Source organism: Mixophyes fleayi, chromosome 4, assembly GCF_038048845.1.
Source record: "Mixophyes fleayi isolate aMixFle1 chromosome 4, aMixFle1.hap1, whole genome shotgun sequence".
Classification (NCBI taxonomy): domain Eukaryota; kingdom Metazoa; phylum Chordata; class Amphibia; order Anura; family Limnodynastidae; genus Mixophyes; species Mixophyes fleayi.
Window position 1 is genome coordinate 336,907,624 of NC_134405.1, and position 20,192 is coordinate 336,927,815.

A 20,192-nucleotide genomic window follows, 5' to 3' on the forward strand; every position below is an offset into this window, starting at 1 on the left:
AAATCCGTTCACAAATCGAAACATGTCGGTTCAAACCCCTCTGTCCAGCAATATAATTCTAAAACCTTCCTTTTCCTCCTTATTTTATTCAACAATTTCTTTAATGAGGTTTTCCACGTTCAGATGATTAAAATTTTACTTTTATAAAAACATTTCTTTATGTCTTACTTTTGTGATTCCCAGATAAGTATTTTTGTGAGCAGACTTCATTAATTTTGTTGCTTTGGAGTACTGGTCTTTGGAAACAATTATCAGGGCAGAGAGAACAGCAGTTTTCGCCACAAGAATAAAGAACTCTGCCTGATGATGTAAGGACGTGGCTAAAAAGCACAGACTGGGCTAGAAATGTATTTAGTGAAAGCGTCAGCTTGCAAGGTACAAGTCAATAATAACAAATATCTGAAGGTGGAGACCCCCTTTAATGACTCTGGTAACTTACCAATGAATATCTCCCCCATATCTCTGACAGTTTCGGTTGTTGCAAAGGAATGTTGAGGACCAGATTAATAATTTGATAATTTCCTGTTCAGGTGTCTATACAGTTGTACGACAGACACATCTGTGGTGGGAGTATTGTGGAGAAAACGTTGGTGGTGACGGCCGCTCACTGTGTGTACCCCTTGACTGAGTAAGTCTCTCTCTCCTGCTCAACACAACTTGCAATCCTGCCAATGGTACGCATGGCAGTGATACGCCATCACTTAGTGGGACTGTCCCAACTAAAACGAGACAGTTGGGAGATATAATGTTTTGGTCAGAACCAATATTCCCCCAAATGAAGAATATGAATTCACTAGAAACCTGTGACTAAGGTACACTAGTTTCACTAGAAACCTGTGACTAAGGTACGTCAATATTTACGAGGTATTGGTTCCTAATAAATTTACAAGCATTTTTTTATGATTGTTGCCTGTTGCTGCCTCCCGCCTTGGCACACAAAATGGCTGCCTCCACTTTGCGTGGGTGACATTAAATCCAGGATTAGCGGAAATATAACTTAACTTTTGTGAGGAAACGTCATAATATGGTACATGAATGTCCCAATTTTATGCTGCAAGAGAAAGGCCCCAGTCATGTGTCTGACTCTTTCTCCTTGTCTTGGCTGTTTTCAGAGAAAAAGTCAAACATATGGCCATAGTCGTCGGAGAGTATGACCAAAATGTCAATGATCCTCAACAGCAAACTATCTCAGTCTCCAACGTGAAGATGCACCCACAATACAGGAGCGATGGAAGTATGAGCTACGACATTGCCTTGGTTTATTTGGATAAGGAAATCGTTCTGGGTGAGTAACAAGTTGACAAATAAATGGAGATCATGCATCAGACACGTGATGTCTGTGCCAGTTATCAGGACCTGACAGTCCCTCTGTGATGTCCCTGCTTCCAGTGAATTAATAGTCTGAATGGTCATGGACATTGGTTCAGCACAGAAAATGGCTGACAATTGGTTCAGCACAGAAAATGGCTGACAATTGGTTCAGCACAGAAAATGGCTGACAATTGGTTCAGCACAGAAAATGGCTGACAATTGGTTCAGCACACACCCTGGCTGCCTCCAGAGTGAGTATAGAAGAGGTGCAGAGAGAGAAAGAGACTCTACATCGCACATACTGTATGAATGACATTGAAATAAAAAATTATAACTTTTCTTTCCTTTATGTCAGGGTCCCAGGTGCAGCCAGTCTGCCTCCCACAGGTGGGAGAGAAGTTTGAGCCTGGGACTTTGTGTATCACCAGTGGATGGGGACGAGTTAAAGAGAGTAAGTATTTTTTTTTGTTTTATTTTTATATATTCATAATTTTATTTTCCTTCCTTACCATTTGCGTACACCGATATTTTCTGCTATTGTACAAGACCAGGCCATAGTTATCTGTTGTAGTTTTATCTGTCAATTCTACTGCAAAACGCAAGGACAGTTTTTTTTGTGAATGAGGAATAGTTACCAATCAAATTCCAGCTATCCTTTATTTAGTACATTCTACAAAATGACAGCTAGAATCTGATTGGTTGCTATAGGCAACATCTCCACTTTTTCAAACCCGCAGTTTAGTAAATATACCCCTTAGTCTTTGGAGTACTTCCATTCTTTTTATCTTCAGAAGGGCTATATATTGTTTTTAGAATAACTCTTGTCCTGGTACAATGTCCACTAGGCAGGTATAGACCGCATTTTGTTTGTAAGTATTATTTTAACAAATGAGTGAAAATTAACTTTGCAACAATCTTTTGGGGAGATTCATGCACTGTGCCTCTGAAACAGCCTGCAGAGACGATTGTAGGCAATGCCTGTCCCAAAATCTTCGCTCATTTTTCCTGGCACCCCATTAGGGTGTGCAAAAAAATGACCGGCGATTCCTTACCATGATTGGCGTTAATGTGCGCAGCCAGACACCATGTTGATGTCCGCTGGCACGTCACTCTGAATTGAATCGTCCACTTCGATAGAGCTTTCTTGTTCAGACTTGTGCCCAGAAATAACACGATCCCTCATGTTTTCAGACGGGGTGTCCTCCAGCATCCTGCAGGAAGTGGAGCTCCCTATATTAGATGATGAGACCTGCCGCTCCGTCCTGGATGTCATGGGGCTCCCGACCTTGCACAAGTCTATGATGTGTGCCGGCTTCCCGGGTGGGGGCAAAGATGCTTGTCAGGTGGGGCCATGAGCTTGTCAATCAAAGTAAACAGGTGGGAGGATGGCGCAATAAAGCCGGTAGGACAGTGTTGGCTAACCTGTGACACTCCAGGTGTTGTGAAACTACAAGTCCCAGCATGCTTTGCCAATATATAGCAGCTTATTGCTGGAAGGGTATGCTGGGACTTGTAGTTTCACAACACCTGGAGTGTCACAGGTTAGCCAACACTGCTGTAGGAGCTTCCTAGAAAAAAAAAGCAAAATGCTACAAAATGCTGCTGGTCCCCCCCCCCCTTCCCTACTTTTGGATTTAACCCCTCATGTCCCTTGAGGTTGCCATGTCCGCTAACATTGTCAATGGCGGGAAGTAAAACAAAGTAGACTGTGTCCCAGTCCACTCAAACCCCAACCTGATCTACCCAACTAACAAACATCCTCTTTACCGAGAAGAAACACCAATTTCACCTGTGGAAAGTTGTGACTGTTGGCACATCTGGGGTTGCCTATTCAATTTTTCTCTCTAATTTTGCACCATCCTCCACTGTTTTGCCCATTGTACTCTTTCACAGCTCCTCAATTTGTATTGCCTATGACCTTGACCTGTACCCTTGATGTCTAGTATTACCTCTGACAGCACATTAGAATGGGAAATTGTAGATAAGGTGCCGGTTGAACGTGTTTTGTACGGAAGAGGTGTAATAACTAGAATGCATTTACCGTAACATATAGTCCTCCCCCTTATACAGCCACCTGCTCATACCGCTAGGTATATGCTTTTCACAAAAGTGTCTACAAAATGTATTACGCTCATTATGCCACTCTCTGTATAATCCTGTGTAATGCCAGCGCCTGTTTTTAACCTGGCATTATAAGAAGCACAGTATTTAGTACAGCGTATCTTTAAGAAGAATGGCAGAAAATGTGCAGCGGTATTAGTGTGCGGTTGTGTTGCTGGTGTGTACGAGTCTGAGACCTGTCGTGTCTATACACAGATTATGTGTTTTGTGTTTGTGGTTTATAGCATTTTATTCTGCTATATTCTGATAGTGACGGACCCTAATTTCTTTCTCTTGAATTTGTGGCATCCAGGGAGACTCTGGCGGGCCCTTGGTTTGCAAACGACGATCTGGTTCCTGGGTCCTGGTTGGGTGCTCATCCTGGGGTGCTGGTTGCGGAAGACCTTGGGGAAAGTCGATAAGTGACAGAGACGCAATGGGATCCCCCGCCATATATGCAAAAGTCTCAGCGCTGCTGGACTTCCTGAGAAATTTCTCGTCTGACAGTGAGTACGGCTGATGACGGCGCAGGAGAATGATCAGCACATGTATACTTAAATAGATCATAAATTACCAGCCTGTTATGTTTTTATTTATGGAGCAGGGGGATAAATGCAGTGCTCAGTCTCACCTTCGGCCTACCCCTGTAGTCAGGAGGATTAAACAGCTGCTGAGATGGGTCAAAAAGCTAAACTATCCAAGCAAAGCATGCGCCTATGAATATATATTGTCACTGGTCCCTCGTAATCTCATGAACATTGATTCAATGGTTACCTCCTCTTTGTGTAGTTGACAGATTCACTTTAACCCATGCTGCTAACTTGAGTTTTTTTTACTTTGCAACATCAGTCTACAATAAAGTCTGTAACCTTGGCTGAAGATTTAGGCTAATTGTTCATCAAATTTGGTAAATCCGTCAATTTATCTTCTAGGCGACTGTAGCTCCGATCCTCTGATTATTGTTGCCGACAGCGGTATCATCGAGTACCCGTTGGATGCCACCAGCAATTATTCCAGCAATAGGTAAGATCGGAGTAGCCAAGAATATTGGATAAAGAAATTCTCTGCATGCTTTAGTGTTTCACCTTTTTGCTGGCTGTCTGGATGCCTATCGTCCTTATTGTTCTTATCGCTGTTTGCGACCATGTGTTGGGTCATAGTAATCCCCTTAGCAAAGCCTGAATAAGACTCCATGGGGCCCCTAGCAACTGTCCTGTCAGCAGCTGGCGCTCCGTGTTTTAGGAGCCTGCGAAGACTGCTAGAAAATGAGGCTCTTGTGACACTGATGCCGGAATGTTGTGGTGTCACACGCACCTTCTTATATGAAACAAATGTCAAACACCCCCTAGGAAATCTCCCCCCCCCCCCCCCCCTTCCTGCCGGTGTTCTATAATGTCCTCCTTTAAATTTGTCATTGCAGCCTCTGTCGGTGGACAATAATTTCATCTAAGGATAAGATAATTCAGATCCACTTTATTAAGATGGACATCGAGGATCATATCACCTGTGCTCAAGATTCTCTGACTTTTACTGTGGAACAGAAGGATTTCCGTGAGTATATCTACCCCTAGCTGAGCCCAAGTGGTACTGCAGCAGCTGTGGCTTTGACGTTTATCAGAAGTGCCTACATCATCCCATTAACCCCACATAACAGCAATGCCCACTTGATGCCGTCAGTGCCCACATTATACCAGACAAGTCCTATTCCACACTTGCAATAGCAGGATCAAACGCAGAATTTGTATAGGGGTGTTTCCACACCACGCCGCCAGTGGGCGTGACCAGTATGCATGGGGGTGTGGCTATAATATTAGACAGTGCTTGGCTGCTCTCCAACTCTCCCTATCCCCATAATATACATGAGCAATGCTGCGTGCACTACTGTTAAGTGCACGCAGCTCTCTTTTCGAGCAGAGCCGTTTTGAAGCGGGGGCAGGGTCCAGCCACCTCAATTATACAGTGCCCCTGGCTTGGAGGGGGGTTTCCAGGTACTAGGAACCCCCTCGGTTTGCCTATGAATAGCCAGCATGACTCTGTTACGTTGTACTTGTATTGCCTACTATTGTTTTAGCAGTGTCCAAATGTTGTCAGCACTGCCCATATCATGCCACCTGTGCCCCATTATGACATAAAGGGGCAGCATTACATTAATAATGTCCTGTGCTTTCCCAAGATCTGGGAGAGGAAGTGGTCTTAGAATACCTCTTAACATTTCAAACTAAGAAAAAATAGGGATTAATTGTCCCACCCAAACTATGTCCTAATCTGCCAGCCACACCAATAGTTTGCAGTGGCCCATCGGCTCTTCATCCTCACATATTGGGAATGTCCCATCAAAAAACAGGACTGCGGCCTATACGGGAAGCTGTTGGTGGGAATGAGGGTTTCCCGCTATCCTGAGGTAATAGTTATAGATTGTCACCTCTCGACCAGGAATGAAACCAGTTCATAGGATTCTGGAACGGACTGTTGTAGACAATCAACCTGATGGCCCAAGTTCATGACCGTCGTTGACCCCATCTAGCCAAGAGTATGGTAGCTGCTGAGATATGTCAGAGGGTCCCATAATGTGTCCATTTTAGCTCTCATTCATACAGTGTCTTATGATTGTTGTATTCATGGAAGTGATTTTTTTTTCCCCCTCTTGTGGGTAAACTTACAAAAAAAGTACTTTAACAATTGCGTGATATCAATAATTTCAACAGATCATCTTCCAAATAGGTATCCCCTGTAGGTATTGAACTTACTAGATAAATTGTTTATACTCGACTCTTGATATAATAGTCTTTAGGATGCCGCAGAAGAGTTCTCTTTCAAGTAAAGTTTAGATTAAGATTTGGAATTCCCTCATTAATTCATCATAATAATAGTGTATAAAATAAGTGCAATATGTTTCAAAGATAACAAACAAAACTTTTATTACACTAGACAGAAAACTCAAATAGATAAACATGACATTTAATAGAAAAAAATGCAGATCTTTATTGATGTCCTGGGGTATTGCTGGACAAAGCTTCAATTTAGGTTGCTCTATCACCTGTAATCACACTTAGCTATCATCCACAATGCATTTCGACGAGCAAGGTGGTTCTGTTCAAGGAGTTATGACGATTAAAGAGTTGGACTTAACTTTGATTATGTTATCAAATAGGTACAAGCATCAAGAACCAGTACAGTCCACTGGATACATTTACAACCTCAACAGGAACACTTCGAAATTATACAGATAATCAGGCCCAATAAAATAACATTACTTAAGCGTACAATATAAGGCCATTACATACAACAGTAGATGGCAGCAGCTCTGCGTAGTAAAGAATATTCTAATGTTTGTTTCATTCCGTCTCTAAGCTTAGAATATGATTTGAGCAAAATTTGTTTAATCATATTTTGCCTTGAAAAAGTCACTCTCAACATGTTTTGATAAGCTTTTCTCTGGAAATTTCATCATTGTCTAAGGAGGGTCAAAAATAATTATTTTAATATCTGTACCTTGCAGTTTAGGACATAATAGGTATGATAAAGGTCTTCTATATGCCTGTATATAAAAATGCAATGAACTTTGTGATTCACAAGTATTAAGCTACATGAATTATTGCCCAAATATGTGATACAATGTTATACATACTCCATACGATCTTTGTTTGTAAATACCCCCACACTTTCATCCTAAAGTATTAATCCTTCTTGGTCTGGGGTACCAGCATGAGTGACTTGTCCCTTCAGACTTGTCGGTGTTGGGAACTGAGAAGGTGAATCGTGAGTAGTAATTAATATATAAGAAATGATTGATATATTCTGTGTGGATTTCTGCTCTTTAGGAAAGGTTTGTGGATCCATCCTACCATCTCCTTTAATAATCCCATCTAATAAGGTGACGATGACCTTCCTTTCGGATAGCACGGTTAATGGTGGTGGGTTTCGGTTCAAGTTTTCCACCTTGCCAGCCACGTCCGGGACAGGTGGGTGTTTTGGCCACAGTGATGTTGTATTGAATACATGGGACAGTCTTCAGTCGCCAGGTACTCCCTCCAGGGGCAATTAATTCTGCTTTCTTTTCGTACAGGTTCCGGGTGCGGCAGTGTCGCTGTGCTGAAAGAGGAAGGGAAGATATTTAGCCTTAATTACCCCGGGTTGTACCCCAGTCTCACCACGTGTCGCTGGGTCATTGAAGCACCAGAAGGCAACATTATCCAAGTACGTACCAAAGGGAGTTTCTGAGCGTGGAGAAATTATTGCCCTAGTTCCAATAAAGCAGAAATTCAGGAAAATTATACTTTGAATAAACCACTCCCCAAAGCTAGTAACACCATAATGATATAATGCCCAGGAATTCAGTGGTTACAGAAATACTTTCCCTAGCCGAAACCTGATGTGGTTGAGAGCCTAGGGGAAATTAAAAGGGACCTGGCTGAATTTAATGACTGTAAACACGGCTGATTGGCTAACTGCCTTCGCTTGTCCAATCAGATGCTTCGATTTGGTTTGTGTCATTTTAAGCTTCTCCAGGAATTTGGATAAGCATTGGTTACAAGTGCATATGGAGTTGAGTAGCTTCTGAATCTCTGGGGTCTTGGTCCTTGACTCCATGGTTTAACTAGGTGGATGTAGGGTGGATTATTGACCAAAATATTATTTTCCTGGAAATCTCCTTTGAAGGAGACAGATGTGTCTCTTCCCCCGTCTAGTTCCATTTGTCCCTGAACGTAAATCATGTGTCTCATTTTGAGACCATTTTTAAATTGCCTGTTCTTATATATGTACCTTAATCTTTGCGACACAAATCTGAATTGTTTCAATCAGGGGGCATGGGAGTGTGCGTCAATGTCCTAATCTCGTCACTGTTCCTTTCTGTCCTTTTCAGCTCATTTTCGAAGACTTTTCTCTGGAATACCAGGAGGAATGCGATTATGATCGCGTTTCGATTTACAGCGACAGAGACGAAACGCAGCTAATTAGTAGGAACTTAAATATCTTTGTTGAGCTGGTCACAAAGAGACCGTTCCGGTCACTAGATTTACTAGCGTACCTGAAAATGATTTAAACCATTTGTACCGGATTATTCTTGCCTATTGGTCTCCTTATTGGAGCGGTGATATGTGGCTAATATTACAGTATGGCCAACATTAGAGTGGATCTAAGTTGCTCATAACACACTGACATATTTCTGTTAAAGTCCATTAGAAATCGGTGACCTGATGCATTAAATTCCTATTTGCTGATACAAATCAAAGTAAAGTTATTTGTACCTGTTATTTGCACCCAGATCTGCAAGATATACCGAATGCCGCATTATTCAGGAAGCAGTATATAATGTTTTTATTTTTTATGTTTTTATTTTATTTATTTTTTTATTTACTTTTCTAAGCCCCTCAGACTTTACTAACCCCATGAAAAATAATGGTGGTGGGGACAACTTGTAGGGATACAAAGAATTCCAAGTTAGAACTTTGGCTGAGACTGTATAACTGGTATAAATCCGCACATATTACCTACTGATCACTGATGTATCTTAGGTTTGTTTGTCTTTAAATATTTGTTTTGCGTTTTTTATTCCACTTTTTTTTTATTTTTTTTAGAACAAGTTTACATTTATAGGACAGGAAATAATTTGATGTAAACTGTTTAGAAGGTAACGTTCTGTCCAGAAACTAGTAGGATTGTTCCTCTATATCAGGTTAAGTTCTTGAAGCTTCTCAACCTTTTTTTTTCTAGCTTAAGGGGTATATTTACTAAACTGCGGGTTTGAAAAAGGTGGAGATGTTGCCTATGGCAACCAATCAAATTCTAGCTGTCATTTTGTAGAATGTGCTAAATAAATGGCAGCTAGAATCTGATTGGTTGCTATAGGCAACATCTCCACTTTTTCAAACCTGAAGTTTAGTAAATATAGCCCTAAGAGTCAGATTCCTTTTGTACTGGGACCCTGAAAGAGGCAGTTACTAATAATATTGCATATCTATGTGGGGACCCCCAAAGAAGACCCAAGTTAAGTTGCCCACCTCTGGTAATTTGGTCTTTCGTACCATGGTACTTTATCCTGGTTCATTACCCTGAAACGATGTAATACTGTCTTGAGAAAATATTGACACAAGCCCTAATAAAGTTACGTATTCACCATAAGTCTGATAGTACATTGGTTATTCTGTCCTAAACTTTTTTCCCTCCTCCTTCATACAGTAAAATTATGCGGCTTTTTGGTTAATCGTCAAGTCTTCAGCCCAAGCAACATAATGGTCATTAAATTTGAAAGCGATCTTGAAAACAATTATTCTGGATTCATGGCCAGATTCATCTTTTTATACCCTAGTAAGTTCTCTCACTATTTAGTTGGTACCCAAAGCTCAATAAAGACGTCTCTAACAAGTCATTCTGCCTCATCATAAGCAAAATAATCACTGATTTAATTTGTTACAAATCCTATGTCTATGGAACGTTATATGTCTGATGTCCTCACGTCGTAGTCTCCTGTGAGTTCGTTAAGGCTTCTTTACTTATTTATTAATTATTATTTTTGTGCTGTTTTGCAGAGAAAAGGAAACCTTTTAGCATCATTGGACTTTCTCCAGTCCCTGATCCAAAGCCAAAACATATTGATTCAAGTGAGTAACCGGAGAAATGTTTTTACTGAATGTAGGTAAATTATCCTTACCTCCTCGCCCCTGCTTAGCCCAACTAAACCACTAGGTGGCGACACTTTTCTGGGCAATGTAAAATTTATTAAGTTGGTTACTGGTCCTCATATGACCTTCACCTGCCTGGTTTTCACACAATCACAAGTAATATGGCTGATTTACACACGTTCTTTATCTTGGTGAGGGGGGGTCAACTCATCCAAAAGAGTGGCTTTGACGAACACCCAGCCTGTCTCAGATACAGCAATCTGAACAGCTGGCCGTGACTATGGTGTCCTTACGTTCACCAAAACCACTTATTAATGTTTCACACTTAAATCATATACACATGTAGCATGAGCCTCCCTGGGGTTCGTAAATTCACATAGCATAACGGAGAATACACTAGATTGAATTTATTTAATCTGAAAAATGTTTCCAAGGCTTAGTTACAAAAAAAGTTAATAGCAACATACAATAAGTTGCACAAATAAGTTTCAGAAAATAAAATGGGAAATTAAACCAGAGTCACTGCTTACTAGTTAAGACTTGGCTTGTGTGAGGGAACACAATTGAGAAATATGAGACATTTCAGTCTTGGTAGAGCCTCTCAAGAAAATGCACAATGTAATGTCTAAAGCAGAAGATTTTAAACCCTTCTTACATGCCTCTGCACCCCCACCTTAGGATTTACATTTTCAATTATGTCAGATTGATTCCCAAAATTACACAGAGATTTCCAAAGTGAGTTAAGGATGTCCTGAGATCTGGAATGCTCACAGGGCCTGAGTTCTCACCTCTGCTCGTTCTTCTTGGCAGGTCAGGTCCGCATCCTCTGCATACAAAAAAAACTCCTCATATATTCTTATCTATCCCTAGATCTGGCTAATTTCAAAAGATTATTGACACTTGCATAGGCTCAGACTCATGTCATTTAGCAAAGTATACGTTGAGATTACATTACAAGGTTACATACAATATACATTGTCATACCTGAATATTAAGGGAAAAATAACAATTATACATAATCGTCACAGCCGCACCGTGAGAAAACGGTCTGAGAAAGAGTGCAGGGAAGAGGACACATACCCTGTCCAAGGAGAGCCAAATCAAGCGTCCTAAACAGTGAACGTCCCTCTTTTCTGCTTAAGGGAGCAGTTGTAATTCTGTTTTGGACACTCCTTGATCCCGATACACCGAATGTAGGATGAAGAGCAGGTGACTTGTGTCACCGCACTTCCTCCGCAGGCAGACAGTGCAAAGCGATAACCTGGAGTGTCAGGAGGGGCAGAAGTGGGCCTCATCTCTATTGCCCATAGAATGGTGTCTCCAATGATGAATTTGTTACCTCGCCTCAAGAAAGAAACAGTCTTGGATAACAAGGAGACCGCTAGAAAATGTAAGCATTTCTGTACATGTAGGGTAAGTTCAGGTACATACACTTAGGCAAACTCTCTGTACCTATGTTTTTTGTTACTCTAAGGTGTAATCATCTATCGCTTATCTGTTAAAACGCTCACCCTCCACTGGTGTGTACTGACCACTTTATCTTTAGAGAGAAGACACTATTTTATGAGTTTCAGCCACAATGGGGGGAATTCAATTGACCACAATTTTTTTTTAAAATTTTTTTTAACACCGCGTTAATTCATTATAACGCAGGTTTGTTAGAATTTTCGAGTGGGTTAACTTTACCCACGATTCAATTTCATTTTTAACGCAGCAGGTTTTTGTATCAAATGGTCCTATCGCGCTCCAGTAGAAGGTCTATTGAAAGTATAGGGTGGGTGAGAGCCCGCCACGTTAAAAGCTATTCAGTTGTTTTTTAACGTGGCGCATTAAACTGGCCAATTTGCTGTTTTATCTCGTACCACATGTAATAATGAAAAAAAAACAAAAACATAAGCTATATTTATCAGTAATGCATAACATGAAAAAGTTGATTTTTATTTTAAAAAAAGATAATGAAAAGAAACCCCATAAAAATAATAAAATAAATCACTAATTATATTTATGTATGTTTTTTGTACTAATATGTATGTACTAATGTGTTTTGACATGGTATAGATGATTCCTTAGTAAAAAAAAAATAGTGAAATAAAAAATATGCTAAAATAAAGTACTGTATGTAGATATTATCAAATAGAACAGTTGTGTAATGCAATCTAATGTATGCAATTGTATGCCAATCATTTTTTTTTTAATTTATTTATTTTTTATACATGACCATGTTAAACCCTCCCCTTCACTCCCCAAAAATTGATTGATGTGCGGGGCAGCGTTGCCTCTTTTTCAATTGAATAGCACGAGTTTTAACGTTGCGTTACCTAAAAACAGTCGCTATAACAGTTAAAAACCCACGCAGGATTGTTTTTTTGTAATGCTGTGGAAAAAACAACAGCTGTCAATTGAATTCCCCCCCATTCTGACACTGCTGGATGCACCCCACAGCAACGGTCTATGGGTGTAGAGGGAGCGATGTATCTACTTGGGTTTCTCAGATACCAGCTGTGGAGCTAATAGACTCCTTTATCCTAAAACAAATTATTTCCCCCATGGAATTTGTGCCTGCTAATTAGATGATATATTGTGTGTTTTTTTTTTTTTTACTCATTTACATTCTGCATTAAAATTTTTATGTTTTTTATTATTGTATACTATTCCAATAGGCTTAAAAGTTGACATTTTTTACCTTTTTAAAGTGTAAAACAAAAGTTAATGGATAAGATACAATTTTACTGTTCATTCAATTTACAATTTTTACTGTTTATACGGTAAAAAATAATGCTCACTTTTGCCTCTATGGGACATGAGCAAAAGTGAGCTGTTATTTCACTAAAAAAAATTGCCCCCGTTCCGGGCACGAGGTTGCAATTTTTATTTTTTAACAATTGAATCTGCCCCAAAGTATCTTACTTCAGACATATTTGTGTTTTGAAATACTTGTGTAATTCATTGGAGAAATAGATGCGTGTAAGGAGCTCGTACTTGACCATGCCAACGATACATGCCACAGCTGCCATTTTGTTTTTTTTGTTTAAGCCAAATTTGGCCCAACGTTTCCTCTCATTATTTATGTATATTTCTATTTCTCAGGTGTTTGTGGGGTGGCACCACTGTCCGCTCAGTGGCTTCTGAGTCGCGTTGTTGGCGGGGAGGAGGCCTGTCCCAACTGTTGGCCCTGGCAGGTCGGGCTCATGTTTCAGCATAAGTTTGAGTGTGGAGGAGTGATTGTCTCCCCAGAGTGGGTCCTGACTGCCGCTCACTGCCTACCGTAAGAATGGAAAAATGCCAACCTCTCCAAGCTTTTTCCTTCCAACCTTGACAAGATAAAGTCCCATGATACGGTCACTCCTGGAGCAGAGTGTCCATAGGTTCCCTCTGCCTTTAGGAACATCAGGATATAATTTTCACACTGGGGTGTAGGCAGTACCAGCATCAGAAGAATCAGCCAGGTCAGCAGGTGGAGATAGGTGTCCTGTAGATGGTGTCTACGCGTTTCACCTGGTATCATTGGACTTTATCTTGTCATCCAGAGAAGCTGTTTTATATTTTTCTACTGACGTGCGCTATTATCTTTATTATAGCATTTATATGAAATGACTACTCTATGTATATACTTTTTTCTTTGTGATTACGAAAAACCAGAGCAGATAAAAGACTTGCCATTCGCAAAGAAGAAACCATTACTTCATTCCTATTTGGTATACAACCATCTATCACCACTATTAATAACTATTCATTTTTATAATCACGACTTCATGTTATTTGATTTATACTTCATTTGCTGGTTCTTTGAATCTAGCGCCAATGTCGCTGATCATTTTGACGTTTAAACATCTAACCCTGCTCCGTGTCACATCCCGTTTGTGTGGTTACAGATCCAAGGATGTCTCCCTTTACGCGATATTTGCTGGCATCCATGACCAGCACCGAGATGAGCCCAGTAAGCAGGTCAGACGTACAATTTTACCGTTGCTTCAGTTAAAGTATTGCGAAACAGACAATAAGTTATAGTGAAGTACAATTGTGTCTTCTACAGGAGAGGAGTATCCGAACCATTGCAGCTCATGGGATGTTTGATGCCATCACCTACGACTATGACTTGGCTTTGCTCCGCCTGGAGGAGAAGTTTGAGTTTAATGATTTTGTACGTCCGGTCTGTTTGCCCAAAATCGGTGAACCTCTTGAGCCGTCTTCTCTGTGCGTGGTCACTGGCTGGGGCAAAACTGAAGAAGGTTGGCTATTCATCGTATAATTGTTACTAATTGGGTCCTACACTGTAGAAACCATTGTTCTGTATCTTGCACTGAGGAGATCTAATGAGATTGAAACAGCTTTGTATAAAATGGATACATGGCAATATGTATCTGGCTGCATCTGTGTTGGTATACCAGTGGCTTAGGAGTCAAAGTTGGCCAATGGAACACATAAGGAGTAATTTCCATATCTCAACCCACACTAAAGTGACTAGCGATTAGCTATTGTTTTATATGGCTTTTCATATGTTCGATTTCCTCCTTGTAGCCCACCTCATGCTCACCTTAATAAATTGGGTTAAAAGACTTCTAGGGGGATTGGTTGGTGGATGGCAGAGGGTCAATGGATTCGGCCAGCCTCATGGGAGAGGGTCCTCGCTAGCATTACAGCGAAGTAGAGCTTGAAGACCACTGCCCTAAAATGATCTTATGGTCCTGGGATGGGGGAAGTAAATGTGTAATGAAGGGTGCAGAATACCCCAGCCTCCTGGAGGCCTTATAGCTGTCAAGGAACTTATTTCTCGGGGAAGTCCTTGAACCTTTGCCCCAGGGCACATTTTTCACCTTGTTTAACTATATACTTTGTTTTCTTAAGAAAAAAGACATATTTTTATTAGTCTGTATGTCCACATTCTGCGTACTAATTCCCTGTTGTCCTCCTGCACTTTGATTGTCTTGGACTCCAGCTGGCCAACTATCCAGTCGCTTGCAGCAGTTACAAGTTCCCATTCTGGACCCTAAAATCTGCAACAGCTACTATTATCCTGGAATGATCTCAGAGAGAATGATCTGTGCTGGGTTTCCGAACACTGGAGGAAGAGATTCCTGCCAGGTTAGTAGGTTCATCTGTGGGCAAACATTAGTCAACTAATAATTTGTATTTACTGGTAGTGATACACCCCAAAACTAAACCTCAGATCCCAGTTTGAAGTCACTGGATTTTGTTATGTATATTATAGCCCTGGTGACTGGGCCCGTGCGCTTGGCAAGTTTACATTAGCCATAATATGCCCATCACCTTGTGGTTGAATTTTCCGTTATTGTTGGGTCGAACAACAAACTGGGTGGAGAGAAAGCTACATAGTTGATGGTCTAAGCTTCTTGTGGGGTTTCCAAATCCACTGCGTGTTCAGGGACTATGCAAAGCAACAGGGACCGATGAAAAATGTACTTTCTATTATGTGTTGGCAAAAATGTCAAACCATTTTATTTTAGGGAGATTCTGGTGGTCCCTTGGTCTGTCCCAGTGTGAATAAAACCTATGTACTTTATGGCATTGTCAGCTGGGCCATAGGCTGTGCTAGGGCGAAGAAGCCAGGGGTGTATGCAAGAGTCCGTTCCTTCCTGAGCTGGATACAAAATACCCAACAAGGTAATCAACTGAGAGATGCAAAGAACTCCATCAGTAAGCAATGCTTCAGTCCCACTGCTGGACTTATCTGTGATATTTCCCTTTTGAAGGAATAATCCAAATCCTCAATGATGGCACTCCACCAAAGAAGCTAGGGGCAAGTAGGAATAAACTATCACCACCTGCTTGTAAGAGATTAAAAAAAAGGCATAAGTGGCCAAAATGGTCAGAGGTACCTCATTAGGAGGCTGTCAACTCTGAGAGCTATCAGATACCCCTAGTTGATTAAACAAGTAATTCTGGCTTGGGTTAGCTTAATAAATGATGAATACATTGTATCATTGACTTGCATATTGCCCACAGAGGGTGCTCTCTGTCTTGCATATTGCCCACAGAGGGTGCTCTCTGTCTTGCATATTGCTCACAGAGGGTGCTCTCTGTCTTGCATATTGCTCACAGAGGGTGCTCTCTGTCTTGCATGTTGCTCACAGAGGGTGCTCTCTGTCTTGCATGTTGCTCACAGAGGGTGCTCTCTGTCTTGCATGTTGCTCACAGAGGGTGCTCTCTGTCTTGCATGTTGCTCACAGAGGGTGCTCTCTGTCTTGCATGTTGCTCACAGAGGGTGCTCTCTGTCTTGCATGTTGCTCACAGAGGGTGCTCTCTGTCTTGCATGTTGCTCACAGAGGGTGCTCTCTGTCTTGCATGTTGCTCACTTAGGGTGCTCTCTGTCTTGCATGTTGCTCACTTAGGGTGCTCTCTGTCTTGCATGTTGGTCACTTAGGGTGCTCTATGTCTTGCATGTTGCTCACTTAGGGTGCTCTCTGCCTTGCATGTTGCTCACTTAGGGTGCTCTCTGCCTTGCATGTTGCTCACTTAGGGTGCTCTCTGCCTTGCATGTTGCTCACTTAGGGTGCTCTCTGCCTTGCATGTTGCTCACTTAGGGTGCTCTCTGTCTTGCATGTTGGTCACTTAGAGTGCTCTCTGTACATCAGTCAAAGTAGTCTTTGAATACTAGTCAGAAGGGACTGGTTGATGTTGCAGTGTGCTAGTAGAAGAGCTTCGGGCTTCCTTACTATCCTTCCCCTGATTGTGAATGACATCCAATAACATTTACTCCTAATTCTCACAAATCTAATTCTGTATTTTAAGATTAAATTAAAAAAGGTTAAAAAAATTTTTTACCTAAACTTTCTTTCTTTTATTTTTTCATCTCTGTGACCAGAAAATAACTAAGTGTATTTCTGTAGGGTGTCCCGATGGGCTTCATGTAAGCGATTCAATGGGCTCCATCGCCTCTCCAGGATATCCGTATGGGTACGCCAGTAACCTGCACTGCTCATGGGTGATCTCTTCCAATTCTTCATCCAGCATCATAAAAATTGTGGTGGAAGATCAGTCTATTGAGGAGTCTGTAAACTGCGTCACAGAATCTCTGTCCATCTACCAGGAGGCAAAGAATGGAAGTAAATTATTAGGTATGGGCCGACATCTCCACCAGGATCCTTCCACTAAATGGGGCATCTAGGTCCCGTCAACAAAACTGACTTTATGAAGCCGTTAAAAGAAAGCTTATGACGCCCTTAATTAGGTCTTGTAGTTAGGACTATCAGAAAATAGATAATTTGCATTAGAAATACTTGTAAACTCAAAAACTATTTACAACATGGAAGCGTTAGATGGTCAGAAAAGTCCCAAAACTATCAGGGTTTTTAGTATTTTTTGCATTGTATAGTGGTTAATGGTCAATGACCCCTTGACTACTGTACATTGTCTTCCATTGGCACCATCAGGTATATCAGAAAATTATGCCTAAAAATAAAAATATTTTGCACCGAAAAAAACCTTTTAAAAATGAAAATTGAAGCAAACCAATAATGAGATGTTGCTTGCATTGGAAATATTGTGGGAGGAAAAAACTACTTTTATACAATGTAATATTGGCAATAGCTATTTTTATAGAGAGGGTATTCATATTCCAGTTGATTTAAAGGACCTCTTGGTGACCTCAATATATAATTTACTTAATAAAGATTAAGAACATCCATCACTTACTTAAAATCTAAATGTATTTTTTTATCTTTTTCGTTAATTCTGTAGAAAGTTTTCACAAAATTGTAATTTAGCAAATTAGAAAATTGCATGTAAATACCAATATTAAGTCTAGGCTATATGATGTATACAGAAAGTAATATAATTTATCCATGAAAGAACATACAGCCTTACATTCTGAATGTTTGATAAGAGAATCATCATTAAACCAGAGGATGAGGGGTAAGTGAGCATTGTGGTGTAAGATTAGATTGATAACCTCAGTGAAGTAAATACACTTTTTGGAATGTGATGTTTAATTATCCGTACCAATTTGCAGGGAGAAGCAGAGGCAGGTGGTATTTATATCCAAATTGGGGGGGGAGAGAAAAAAAACCAATCACAACTGCATATTATCATCTATTTAAAGTTCACAAAGATCTTGCGAATCCACCGGGTCAACTTATTTCGAGATTAGTTTGTTGATTTTTATCTTCTGCTTCATGTTGTCTCTCTTGACGTCCTGCATCAGAAATACCACCTTAGTATAGAACACCATGAATATCATTAAGGGCAAGAAGACTACCTTTGGTTGATATGATTTGCAATCGCTTTATGCCAACATTCCAAATGACCAAGATATAGAAACAATATGACACTATTTACACAGTGATGAGTTAATTTAGGATAGTATTTTGAAACAATCTTTAACACCAAATATTATCTAAACACTTGTGGCAAATCTGGTCCCCATTACAGTACCAAGTTTTGCTAACCTATATATGGGGGTTACACACAAAATTACACATGGTCATGCCCATTTGGTGGTGAACGTGGTGTTCTACGGCAGATAGAGGACTGATTTGTTAATTGGCAAGGTGGCATGATTTTAATCACTAATAATATTTTACATCTTAAGATATTTTTTATAGCTTGAGGAACCCAGTATGTCCTACTTTCTTTTAAAGAGGATACGCAAGATTGTTGGACAACACTTCTTCAGACACTAAACTTTTAACTAGAAACAAATTATTGTAAAATATAAAGACGAGTTCTCTAGTGTCGCCAAGACAGATAGATCCTTACCTTTTGTTTCTAAAATTAATAGATCTTCTGAAATCATTAAAACCATCTAAAGTATGTAGATGTTAGAAATGTGTGAAATCTGTTTGTCTCTGCTCATCTTCCAGTATTACTAAATAAAATGCTAAGTTAACTATATCAACTGTGAAGAAAATTGGCGATCTTTTAGAGTGCTTGTATGTCCTGCAATATGTACGTGGCATATCTAGATTTTCTTATTTGGAATACACCCAAACCCTTCAGCCTGAACAGTGGGACGATAATTTATATATATATATATATATATATATATATATATATATATATATATATATATATATATATATATATATATATATATAATATAAATTTGTGGAATTGAATATCCTCTTAGTGCTTAAGTTGGCCATATTAATCTTTGTCTTATTTTGATTGCAATATTTTCCCTACAGGTAGAACGTGTGGCTTTCTGTCTTCTCCGACTACTTATGAATGTCGTTGTTCGGCGGTTAGAGTGGTTTTCAGCTCTATCAGGGAAGGCACGCACAGTAGACGGGGCTTTGTACTACAGTACAAAATATATGGCGGACAAGGTAACATTATAATTAAGGGCTAAGGCCACCCAAAGCAAATATGCAATTTTTGGGTGGAATTAGGTGAGAGAGAATAAAATTTGAAATGTTCCTTATCTGCACCCCATTAATATGGCTCAAAGATTCCCTTTCCTTCTTGAATGGGCCCTGGTTGTTAAAGCCCCTCCCCTGTAAACTTTTCATCTGCATGATTGGGAAATTCACATAGACCTTGACAACACCTCTGGTAGCGTGAACAAGCCCCATCTGAGCATGAAGGAGGATTTTGAGCTCAGGGTCCTTAGATGTAGTCCGGGGATCCATGGAGTGCAGGTAAGTAACATTATGAATTTAATTCAATTTTACCTAAATTTCCCCAAAACAATATTTAGTTTTAGGCTGGAATTATTAAGTAACTTAAACATGATTGCAAGAAACCAATACTCTGTTTCACATTAATCCTTGCCCAATGTTTTGTGGTTAAGGCACGTAAACGCTCTGCCACTCCTTATTTTATAATTTCACAAAAAATACAATATGAATCCTTTGAATGGGACATAGAGTTGCCTCAATTACATAAGCTCTCTTCTTCCTATTCAACCCAAAATGATTTATTATTTTATGGAATGTCACCAAAATATGCCTGTCTTTGGGAGAGTAGTATTAACTGATTTTCAGTGTTTTGCAGCCAGGGAATTTACGGAGAAAATCAGTGGGATGAGATCTAGCGCTGCAGAGAGCTGTAATGATGGAATTGAAACTACAGATAACGGGGTGATTTCTTCTCCCAGATACCCGAAGAAATACCCCAATAATTTGAGGTAAGGCCCGCAGACGAGGGTTAGCACTGAGAGCGGACCGGATCTCGGTGCAGCGGGAAGTGTCCTGAGTATTG

At 40.2% G+C, this 20,192-nt stretch overlaps 1 protein-coding gene across 1 annotated transcript in view; it reads left to right on the plus strand.

Annotated features, from left to right (window-relative positions):
• OVCH1 (ovochymase 1) overlaps positions 1–20,192 on the plus strand; it is a 46,654-nt gene that overhangs the window by 5,565 nt on the left and 20,897 nt on the right. Inside the window, exons 3-22 of the mRNA XM_075206058.1 lie at positions 531–628; positions 1,113–1,285; positions 1,667–1,762; positions 2,503–2,654; positions 3,725–3,917; positions 4,344–4,434; positions 4,832–4,962; positions 7,233–7,373; positions 7,478–7,608; positions 8,276–8,369; positions 9,592–9,720; positions 9,942–10,013; positions 13,122–13,299; positions 13,907–13,979; positions 14,068–14,263; positions 14,971–15,116; positions 15,500–15,656; positions 16,883–17,110; positions 19,178–19,318; positions 19,986–20,118. Of these exons, the coding sequence (XP_075062159.1) occupies positions 531–628; positions 1,113–1,285; positions 1,667–1,762; positions 2,503–2,654; positions 3,725–3,917; positions 4,344–4,434; positions 4,832–4,962; positions 7,233–7,373; positions 7,478–7,608; positions 8,276–8,369; positions 9,592–9,720; positions 9,942–10,013; positions 13,122–13,299; positions 13,907–13,979; positions 14,068–14,263; positions 14,971–15,116; positions 15,500–15,656; positions 16,883–17,110; positions 19,178–19,318; positions 19,986–20,118 (2,753 nt within the window). The remainder of the gene's footprint in view (positions 1–530; positions 629–1,112; positions 1,286–1,666; positions 1,763–2,502; positions 2,655–3,724; positions 3,918–4,343; positions 4,435–4,831; positions 4,963–7,232; positions 7,374–7,477; positions 7,609–8,275; positions 8,370–9,591; positions 9,721–9,941; positions 10,014–13,121; positions 13,300–13,906; positions 13,980–14,067; positions 14,264–14,970; positions 15,117–15,499; positions 15,657–16,882; positions 17,111–19,177; positions 19,319–19,985; positions 20,119–20,192) is intronic.